At 55.1% G+C, this 10,607-nt stretch overlaps 2 protein-coding genes across 3 annotated transcripts in view; one reads left to right on the top strand and one right to left on the bottom strand.

Moving 5' to 3' along the window:
• LOC122393833 (streptococcal hemagglutinin-like) overlaps positions 1-3,271 on the bottom strand; it is a 3,535-nt gene extending 264 nt beyond the window's left edge. Inside the window, exons 1-2 of the mRNA XM_043390242.1 lie at positions 3,067-3,271; positions 1-2,806 (exon numbers count right to left, since the gene is read on the bottom strand). The exon at positions 1-2,806 is cut by the window's left edge and continues 264 nt beyond it. Of these exons, the coding sequence (XP_043246177.1) occupies positions 38-2,806; positions 3,067-3,072 (2,775 nt within the window). The 5' untranslated portion in view covers positions 3,073-3,271 and the 3' untranslated portion in view covers positions 1-37. The remainder of the gene's footprint in view (positions 2,807-3,066) is intronic.
• The window catches only part of LOC122393835 (steroid hormone receptor ERR1-like), a 108,330-nt gene extending 99,225 nt beyond the window's left edge, over positions 1-9,105 (top strand). For both annotated transcript variants that reach the window (XM_043390245.1, XM_043390246.1), the window contains 2 exons: positions 5,111-5,283; positions 6,859-9,105. In XM_043390245.1, the coding sequence (XP_043246180.1) occupies positions 5,111-5,283; positions 6,859-7,024 (339 nt within the window). In that variant the 3' untranslated portion in view covers positions 7,025-9,105. The remainder of the gene's footprint in view (positions 1-5,110; positions 5,284-6,858) is intronic.
• Positions 9,106-10,607: the final 1,502 nt, after the last annotated feature.

Below are 10,607 nucleotides of genomic sequence, written 5' to 3'. Positions count from 1 at the left end.
ATCTAACTGCTCGCACACCCACACTCACTCCTAACCACTACGACTGATACCCCGCTGGTGGCGGCGCTGCCCCCACGTAGCTCCTTGTGTAGAATCTGGGCACGAAGCGTCCACTGCCCGTCAGAGACGACCAGGTGGGCTCCCGGATGAGCTGCTGGCGCTGGCTGGAGCCGTGGTCGGCGCCCACCACCTTCAGGTAGTTCTGGTGCAGCCGGTGCGTCTCGACGGTGCGGTAGCCGTCGCTCTTCTCGCGGTAGAAGGTCTTGCGGATGCCGTAGCTGGGTACGGGGAAGGAGAAGCCGGTGACGGGTCGGTGGTATGGTGGTGGGAAGGGAATCACGGGAGGACGCGGTGTGAGGACTGGTGGAGAGGTGTCGGAAGGCGAGCTGGACGAATCGTCCGCGCTGTCAGAGAGAGTTTCGGATTCAGATTCGTTGGATTCAGACGCCTCAGACTGCTCAGACTCGGTAGTCTCGTCGGCGGCTGGTGAAACCTCAGCCTCGCTGCTGCTGGCAGTTTCGCCCTCATCAGCTGCGTCGCTGCCGCTCGAGATTGAGTCTGAGGCTTCGGCGGAGCTGGTGTCGCCGTCGCCCAACACTGAGCCAGCGGCGGAAGAGGTTAGGGAGACCTTGACATCAGTCTCTGTATCAGCCACTTCTGCGGTTTCTGTGTCTTGAGCTTCCACAGCGACGCCGACATCAGCAGCGGGAGTCTGCTCGACGTCGAATATCTCGTACAGGACTGCTGACGTAGAGTCGTCGTCTGCGTCGGGTGTGCTGTGGTCGGCTGCTTCAGAAGTGTCCAGCGTATCTGAAGAAGAGGACGAGGCTGAAGCTGAGGTCTCAGAGCTGGCGTTCACTCCCTCGACGCTGCCGCCAGCTTCAGATGAGATGGATACTTCACTGTCAGATGATGAAGAGGAAGACTCAGATGAGCTAACATCGTCGGTATCGATGCCTTCACCAGAGCCGTCTACTTCGGGAGCAGCATCTGCTTCACTGTCTTCTGCGATGTAAACAGATGTCGAGTCGGATGTGATATCATCGCTGCTATCGGGGGCTCCCGAAACTTGGGATGAAATGTCCACTTCACCGTCTGAGGAAGAAGCTGTGTCTTGAGAGCTGGCGTTGTTGTCTTCTTCGGTGGTCACAGAGCTTTCAGATGAGACGCTGACTTCGCCCTCTGAAGAAGCTGACGCCGAGTCGATTGATTCTGAAGTTTCATTTTCTCCTTCAACGGAACCCGACGCCTCGGACGAAATATTCACATCGGTTTCCGAAGTTGACGAAATCGCTTCCGAATCCGATGACTCCGTTTCCGCTTCTCCGCTGGTTTCTGCAGAACCTGATGCTTCAGATGAAACGTTGACCTCCGCCTCGGAGGTCGGAGACGAACTTGCTCCTGAATCGGCGTAACCCTCATCGCTCTCTTCGACAGCACCGCCTGCTTCAGCTGAAGTGGCATCGCCACTGTCTTCCTCTTGACTGGCGCTGGCCTCTGCTATCTCCTCCTGGCCTGTTTCGTCTTCTCCGTCGTCACTGACGTTTTCGGCATCGGCCTCTCCTTGATTCGTCTCCACGCTCTCCTGTTCCTCCTGTTGATACTGAGGTTGCACTTTTGCCCTCAGCTTGCGGCCGTAGCCCGACTGAGGCACGGGGAGGTATCCGAGGTCAAGCACAGTGGGGTCGTTCCAGTATGGGAGCGTGTCTTCGTAGCTCTCTTCGGCGGATGATGAGGATTCATCGTCGGCTGAAGAGCCGGAACTGGAGGTGTCGGAAGATGATGAGGACTCGCTGCTTTCCGAGGATGAGGACTCATTGTCGCCCGAAGAAGAGGACCCACTGTCGCCTGAAGAAGAGGACTCGCTGTCGCCTGAAGAGGGTTCACTATCGCCTGAAGAGGGCTCACTATTGCCTGAAGAGGAGGAAGACTGGCTGCTCTCCGAAGAGGTTGAGGATGATGCGGAGGAGGATTCTGAAGAAGCACCTTCGTCACCTCCCACAGATCCCGAGGCTTCCGAGGAGACGCTGGTTCCCGTTCCACTTGCTGAAGAGGATGCTGAAGATTCCTCTGAAGCAGATGAAGAAGATGACGATGCCTCCGAAATTATGTCTGCTCCTGTGCTGCTTGATGCAGATGCTGACTCAGTCGACTCCGAAGAGGCATCGCCTTCGCTGACTACTGATCCAGACGCTTCGGACGAAATGTTAACGTCCAATTCACTAGTCGACGACGTCTGGGAGACTTCTGCTGTCTCACTGTCCTCATCAACCACAGCTCCAGAAGCCTGGGATGAGACTCTCGCCTCTTCTGCTTCCCCTCCAGTGGCGACATCCGCCCTGGTCCTGAACAGTGTGTCTGCCGCGCCCGCCGCTGACGACTGCCAGTTCTCGCCGTTGAAGAGGATGCTGGACGGCGGGCGGAACGACTCGTCCAGGATGGCTGAGACCACCCCGTGCGGACCTCCGGCGGCCGCGTGCCGGTCGTGGACGCTGCCGGCTCTGTAGCGGCGCACGGGCCGCGGTGACGGCAGCTTGGCCAGGCGCGGAGGGGCCAGCTCGTACTGCGCCACCGGGAAGTAGGTGCCCCAGCCGTGACGGGGCTCCGCGCGCGGCTCGAGGCGGGGCCGGGACGCCCGGTTGAGCCGCGGCTTGACTGCGAGATCGAGATGATGCTCTGGTGTTGAGTCGTGCCGTGACTCCGGTGGTAGACTGAGACGCGGTTTGGACTGGCGCAGACGGAGCTGGGGACTCGGTGCGGCTGCGCTGACGGCCAACAGCGCTGCCACCAGCAGCGGGCCAGTGACCTGAGAACATCAGACGGGGGGAGGCGGGTCTCAGGTCACGTAACATCGAGGTAGCTGCTCCATATAAGACGCCACATGTTTTTTTAATGCATAAATGTTGGATGCATGAATACAAAAAATGGACTACCCTTTGAAAGAACAATCTGAACATATATTTACAAAAGCGATATTACCAAGTACCATATATGCCAAGTGCCAACAACACGAAATAACATGAAGGCCACTTTGGCACTCATCGTAGATTGAAAGCAATGGCTTACCTTCATAACTGATCTCCTTTTAATCACTTCTCGTCCCACCTCACCCAGACTCCCTGTCCGTTATCTCAGACAACACACACTTCTGGTCCTGTCTGGACGGATCAGTGGGGCCGCGCGCCCCGCGAGCCGGTCTTATATGTGACGAGGGGGCCCCGAGGGCACCGAGTGTGGCCCGTCACCGGTCCCCTGTACCCCGGCGCGCCCCGACCTGACCCACCGCGACCGGACCGGCTGGGTGGGGACAGCCGGCCGGATAAGGAGCGTACTGCCGACCCGGGCCCGTCGGTCGGGCCGCCACGACGGCTCGGAACGACTCGGGTCTGTTGATAACGGTGACGGCCAGTTTGTCGGCAGGGAGGCGTCGGTCCCTCTGTCTCAATACGCGTGCCCATAGCGATATCGAATACGAAAAGCTTTGCGCCGTCCTTCATCTCTTGTTTCTGAATCTGCATTATTTCAATACATGATGGTGATGGTCTTTCGGGCAAACAGCGGTAGAAAGTTAATTGGCGTTGTAGCTATATCGGGCTGTCGTGTAATCGTATCGAACTGCCAGCGGTAGTGCCAGGGTTTCGCTGATGTTATAGCTGACAATGCTGGTATTGAAGTCCGCGCCAAGGGGCCACAAAATGATTGAAAATCTCCCGGACGGATTTTACCTTCGTGCTCTGGAGCGAACTGAAAATATGTGATATTTGTTTATATGGTGCGGGCGATAAAAGATAATTTTATCTTCCATTCGGAGCCATGAAGAATCCTCTATATCCCTGCACTGTAGACCCAATGGCAAATAAACCTCAACTAGAAAGATGTGCATATTGACTGAGGAAATTTATATTGAAAACATCTTCCAAATTTTTTGAACCTGCAGTGCGCGGTCTTTACCTATTTATCGCCTCTCGGAAAACGCCGATTGCAATTACCATACAGGAGCTATTTTTAGATTGAACAATCCACATGTACGAGTATGCCGGTAAATCTGAAACCATCTTCCAATTAAGCGATGACAGTCCGCCCCGATGTGTACGTTTTGTCGTTCATTAGCCGTGGCCTGTGCCGTGTTTATTAATGGCGGTCTGTGGCGAAGGTGCACCGATATCTGTTACCTAACACACGCATCGCAAACTGATGAAATAACCGGATTTTCATGGCGACGGGTTTCGTCTGCCCTGGCGTTCCACAGGAAATGTTTAAAAAAGTCGTCTAGGTGTTTGGGTTTGTTGTTTTGAGTTACATGCTTGGTGGCACTCATGACCGAGTGTTTGAGGTGTTTGGAGGCGAAGGGACTCGGGGCCGATCATACCTGCTTTTTCCAAGAGGTCTCGATACACCGAGGTCCGATGTTTGTGTGATTGCTCCCTGGCATGGAATCGCGTAATGTGTATGTGATTTCAGTGTGTGGCTTCCTTGTGCGACTTCCAGTGATTGTGTGATGTGATATTCTTCCAGCTGCTGTCTGACTCTCCCGCCCTGTGTCCCCCTTCCCCAGTCCCCCTTCCCAGTACCTTCGCGTGGTGGAGCGTCTACAAGCCGCTGTGACTCCCCCCCCCCCTCCACAGTACCTGCGCTCTGACTCTCCCTTTGTCTCCCCACAGTACCTGCGCGTGGTGGAGCGTCTGCAGCCGCTCTCTGACTCCCCCCCCCCATCTCCTTCACAGTATCTGCGCGTGGTTGAGCGTCTACAGCCGCTGACTCCCCCCCCCCCCTCCACTCCACAGTACCTGCGCGTGGTGGAGCGTCTGCAGCCGCTCTCTGACCCCCCCCCCCCCCCCCTCCTCCACAGTACCTGCGCGTGGTGGAGCGTCTCCAGCCGCTGTGTTAATTCTCCTCTCCCCCTCCACAGTACCTGCGCTCTTACCCTCCCTCTCCCCCTCCCCAGTACCTGCGCGTGGTGGAGCGTCTCCAGCCGCTCTCTGACTCTCTCCTCCCCTCTCCCCCACAGTACCCACGCGCGACGGAGTCTCTGTAGCCGCTGTCTGACTCTCCCCTCCTCCACCACAGTACTCGTACCTGCGTCCTGACTCTCCCTCTGTCTCCTTCACAGTACCTGCGCGTGGTGGAGCGTCTGCAGCCGCTCTCCATCACCGAACAAGAGTACGTGCTGCTGCGGGCGCTGGTACTGGTCAACTGCGACATTGCCGTGGAGAACGCGCCGCTGGTCCGCAGCATGCGCGATACCCTGATGCAGAGCCTGGCCGACTGTGTGGCCGCCATCAGGTGAGAGCGGCGGGAGAGAAGAGAGTGCGGGAGGGCGAGAGGGGAGACGGTGAATGGGATGAATGAGAGGCTGGGAGTGTTAAAGGGCTGGTAGAGCTAGAAGTGATGGAATAGGGTGTCCAACTAATACATTTTAATGAGTTTGTTTGAGGTTCTAGTTGATGTTGGTTAAACATGGTGTCGTAGGTTAACCCGCGCCCTGCTGGGGGGGGGGGGTGTTTGAACACCCCCCCTTGTGGTTTTTCGCGAATATCTCAAAAACGGCGGCGCTCCGCGCCGCCGTTTTTGGTACACCTTATCATACATCAATTCTACACATGTTGTGAAAATTTCAGACCAAGGTCATTCAAGGTCAGGTCACCAGGTCACTTGAAGTGACCTCACCTCATAAAAAGTTTCAATGTCTGTCATAGCTACACCGAGTGACCGATCGCTTTGAAACTTTCAGCGATTGCTAAGAGCAACAGCATGTACAAAATGTATGTCTCAGAATTTCGATATCGATGACCTAAGGTCAGGTCAATTTTGCGACCTCCCCATTATAAGTCAATGGGAGAAAATTGAAAAGCGCCTCTTTTGGACGAAAGACATTATTAACACTCCCAAACACTGAATTACAAGTGGTTTAGACACACTGGACATGAAAATGGTGTACGTGACCCCTGTTTATGCCCTGAGGTCATCTTAGGTCACGAATGGTATCTAACAGTTTTTCGCAAATAACTTTTGATAGAGGCATGCTAGAGCGATGAAAACGCCTTAGATGTGTTCAGTTCGACGATACGGATCGACTGATATGCAACATGACCCTTTCCGGTCAGGTCATGACCTTGACCTGAGGTCAAATTTTCAAGTTGACCTTTCAAGGTCAAGTTATAGTTCATTCGATGCGTCTTGACGAGAGGAACACGATGCCGGTAAAAGTAAGCTCCTACAAGGCTTGGGTCAAAAGTTATTACAGAAAAACTGTTTCCGAAAAAATCGGCTATTTTTGCAGTTTTTGCCCCCTGCAGGCAAAACCGTTGACGTTAGGTCAAATCTGAGATAATTACTCAGAAAGGGCGTTAATAGGGCTATCGAATGCGCTTTTCCGCGGCGCTGTAGCTCTATTGGTTCCCGAGTTATGCGTTGGCTTCTTGGAAATTGTCGACATTCGACCTGGAAATCGGCGAAATTTTGCCTTCAATGACCTTTGGTGACCTGACCTTTGACCTGATCAAAAAATTGACCGAAGTGATTTCCTCATTATTTTTGACGCTCTTTCGAACGCCGCCTTCCGCGTATTGCTACGTGGCCCAGGAGCCGAGTTAGAAGGGGGGGGGGGTGTTCAAACACCCCCCCCCCCAGCAGGGCGTGGAAATCCAGGACCCCCAGCCGGGCGCGGGTTAATAAGAACGATGGGACGGATTATTGTCAGTTTATGGCACCTCCAGTGCATCTGTGTGATGATTGTGATGGATCGTATGGCGACGCCCATAGATGCTACGCCGGTCTGCTCGCCATACTTGTTATGGTGTCTTTGAGGTGTTTGGTCGTACGTTTAGCTGACATCTTCTCCCTCACGGTTGTCTGCAGGCCCGCCAGCGGCGCAGCCAGCCACACTCAGCAGCTGCTGCTCTGTCTGCCCGTGCTGAGACAGGTCGACCCGGTGGTCAAACAGTTCTGGATCAACACGCGCCAGGACGGCAAGATCCACATGGACAAACTGTTCATTGAGATGCTGCAGTCGCAGGCGCGATAGTGGCGCCCCTGGCGGCGGCCGGCGGAAACTCGCGGGCCCGGCGCTCGGCGCTGCTGCCTGCCTGCCGAGGGCCGCGGGGTGGCGCCAGGTCGCGCTGTGTGACCTCCAGTGACCTGTGGTGACTTGGGGTGTGCCGATCGGCCGCGCGAGCCGGCGACAGGTGGGAGCGTCTCTCACCGCTCTGTGGACCCAGTCCAGTGCCACTTCTGTGATGGAGTACAGCTACGTGAGGAGAGAGTGGGGAGCGGGAGAGAGGGAGAGGGAGGGAGCGACGCGGCCGGCAGGGCTGCCGAAGCCACGGCGCTTCAATAGCTCTTCCCTTTTCTAAGATCTTTTAGTAACAAACTCTGGCATTATGGATTGTTTCTAGCCAAATCTTGTTTTGTATATTCCATAGTCGTATACGTTTTACAGTGCTGCGTTTTTAGTTGTTCCATGGATCCGACTGGGCATTTGTATCTTGTCAGGTGGGCAGGACCCATAGTTGTCACAGTGCGCGCGCGGGTGTGTGATCAATTTGTACGCTGTGTGTTTGTGTGTTTGTGGTTGTCTGTGTCACGCGCGACCGGGAGCGCCGGTACGCTAGCGGGTGCCTGCTCCGATATCTGAGTGGCGAGCGTGTGCAGGCATCATGGAACGCCGTCGCCTTGGCCGCAGGGGCCAACCGACTCTGTGAGGCGCGCGGCGAGTTCAGGGTAGACTGATGTGCCGCGATTGGCGGTCACGGTGCCCCCTCCTCGCGACGAGACGGAGTGGCAATCCGTCAGAGTAGCGTAGTCATTTCATACCGACCGGTGTGTGTGATGGAGTGAGTGATACTGGTGTGCGCTGGCGCGTCTCACGGCTAGCGGATGAGTCATTTTTTTTTTTGGTGCGCGAGTGATGGCGAGTGCGAGTCATTTTTTCGGCGGGCGCGGAGCGGGCGTGGTGGTGGTGAGTCGGTTGGTGCCTGGCGCCCCCTGGAACCCTCGCGCCTCTGGGACCAACTCGGTGACCGGCGCCCGGCGACTGGCGCCCCAGTCAGTGGTCGGCAGCGGCGCGGCCGGCGCCCAGTCTTCTCCCGGTGGCGCCACGTGCCCTAGGTGGCGGTCGAGGCTCCGCGCGCCCTGCCCTCCGCCCTCTGACAGATCAACACTCAGGCTCGGACGGCGCCCCGTTCTGTTTTGTTTTCCGACTCCCGAATCTGGAGCGAGTCTGTTGAGTTTCTGGGCGGCAATTGTTTATCTTGTTTTAGTGCACCTGACCGCTGGTGTCTGGCGATAGTTCGACCGCCGCTCCCAGCGGCCAGCTTCTGTTTTATTATTTAGCGCCGTGACCGGCGTGTATGCCGCGTCCAGCGCGTTTGTTAGATTCCCAGCCGGCGAGCGGAGGGTGGGGAGAGGTGCCCGGGCGCCAGTTTGCCCTCTATGCGCCCCTCTATGCAGTGCGGGGGGATCGAGGCTTCTCAGCGCCGCCCGGGGGTAGGTCATGGCCAGGAGCCGGTCCTCCGTATATGCCAGCCTATGCATCTGGCGCCGATCCGCCGCGGAGAGTCGCGTGTGGCGGCTGCGCTGGTCAGTGCGCGCCCCTCCCTCGTCGCCCCGCTCGCCGCTCGATCCGAGTGTGATATGTTACAGTCTGTCAGCTATGACTCGTTTCCGCTGAGTTGTTGTTTCCAGTCCGAGCCGCTCCTCGGCCGGCTGTCCAGGTTGTTAAGTTCATCCTTCATTTGTTGGATTACCTGCCACTCTGTCTCGGTTCTCCCTCCCTCTCTCCCCGTCCCCTCCCTTCACTCTCTCCATCCCTGTATGTGTGAGTCAACTCTGTCCAGTACAAACTTTTTTGTATTTAAGCGTCTACCGGGGTGCCCTATGCAGGCGGGCATATTGGTGTTGGGTGTTTGATTATCTGTCCCTCTCTGTCTGTCTGTCCGTCTGTTCGTCTGTCTGCATGCTAGCGTGGGTCGTGCGCCGCCACCTCCCCAGTCTTTGGGAAGAGGGTGCGGAACGGGCGACCTGGAAGGAATATCATGTGTGCGTGTTTTGGTACTTGAGTGTTCATTGAGTGTTCGGAGGTCGAATCTGAATTTGAAATGCGTGCGAGACGAGTGTTTTTGCTGTGAGAGGCTGAGAGAGTCAACGAATTAGGGTTGAACTGAGCTACAGAGTACGTGGTAACGAACGTGAAACTTCGGGAATGGGGAGCTCAATGTTTCATTTAAACCTGTCAACATCTCGCACCATTTTCACGACGAGCAAGTTTGAATCATCATGGCCTGTGTCACTCCATCAGTATCCCGTGGCAACCCGACACCCGTTTGTTTCTCCTTATCTACACACCGGTGGATGTGAACAATTTACTCCACCTAGTGCGTCGTAGTACATTTTTTCAAGGAGAGCCTGCGCAGCACTGTCGACGGGGCCGGCTAAACACAGTGCGGTCCTGTTTGTATTTGGACGGGACCGTCTGCCGCTGCTCTCAGCAGTATCATCCTGAGGCCCACTGGTCTGATAAATTATGCGAGACTGACCGATGGCCCGCCCAGAGAGGCCGTTCGGCTGTGATGCAATGTCGCTGCTTATCTAAAATGTTCGTCGAATTTGGTTTAATCCCGTGTTGATGTCGCTGCATATCTTCAGTGTTCGATGAGTTTGGTAAAGTCCCGAACTGCTTAGTTCAGATTTAGGATGTTGGTGCGCACATGCACAAGCAAGACCTTGGAATACAACTAGTGATTAAATTGTCTTGCGCCCAAACATCCCCACACTAAAAACTCATTCGCTGGATATCGAAAACCGATATTCTAGCCTAGGCGTTGATCAAATGTCTTCGACCAAATTTTTCAAGGAAAGTTAAAACATAAAAAACGTATCGGTAGCCTTATTTGATCCGTAGATGCTTACAGCGTGAATAGAAGATCCAAGCGCGGCCTGTATTGCGCTCAGGCGGGGTGTGAGGTAGGCACACGTGGCGCGCCCTCGATTACGTCACCGGGGGTGTGGTCAGAGGTCAGACGTCAGACACGCCTTCTGTGATGGGCGTGTGCGGCCGCTAACCAAACCACGCCGCCACCGTTTACATTGGAGCCACCGAGGCCTATACCGGAGCTACTACCTACGCAGTTACATAACCACGCCGGCCGCCATTGATCGGTGCAAGGACTGGGAGGTCGAGCGGGGTATATTTCAGCGGGACCCGGGTACGAACCCGGAGACATTCTTGAAATACCAAGTTGATTGCAGAATAATTATTTGTACAGCTGGTCGGCTAAAAGTTTAGGAGCCGTTTGAATTCAGGGAAACGCGAGCATTTGCTTGCAAGGTGGCCATGTGTCGTCTTAGAAGACCGTCTATTGAAAATGCTGTCAGATGAAATGTGATGAGCAAATTGTGTTCAGCTGATGGGTAAAAGCTTATTGAAGCCTGACCCTGCCAGGTGAAGTTGAGCTCTGAACCGGCACATCGCTTTATTTTGTCATAAGGCCGATCGCAGTAGGTATTCGCTCATCGATAAATTGAATGTTTAATGAATGTCCTCATATTAAAATGGCATGCGTAATTGGATGAACAAATTAGTTTTCATAATATCTCACAAGCTCAATACC

The sequence above is a fragment of the Amphibalanus amphitrite genome, unplaced genomic scaffold, assembly GCF_019059575.1.
Source record: "Amphibalanus amphitrite isolate SeventyFive unplaced genomic scaffold, NRLGWU_Aamphi_draft 000556F_arrow, whole genome shotgun sequence".
Classification (NCBI taxonomy): Eukaryota; Metazoa; Arthropoda; class Thecostraca; order Balanomorpha; family Balanidae; genus Amphibalanus; species Amphibalanus amphitrite.
Note: the sequence above shows the minus strand (reverse complement) of the source record. Positions and strands in the feature narration are given on the sequence as shown.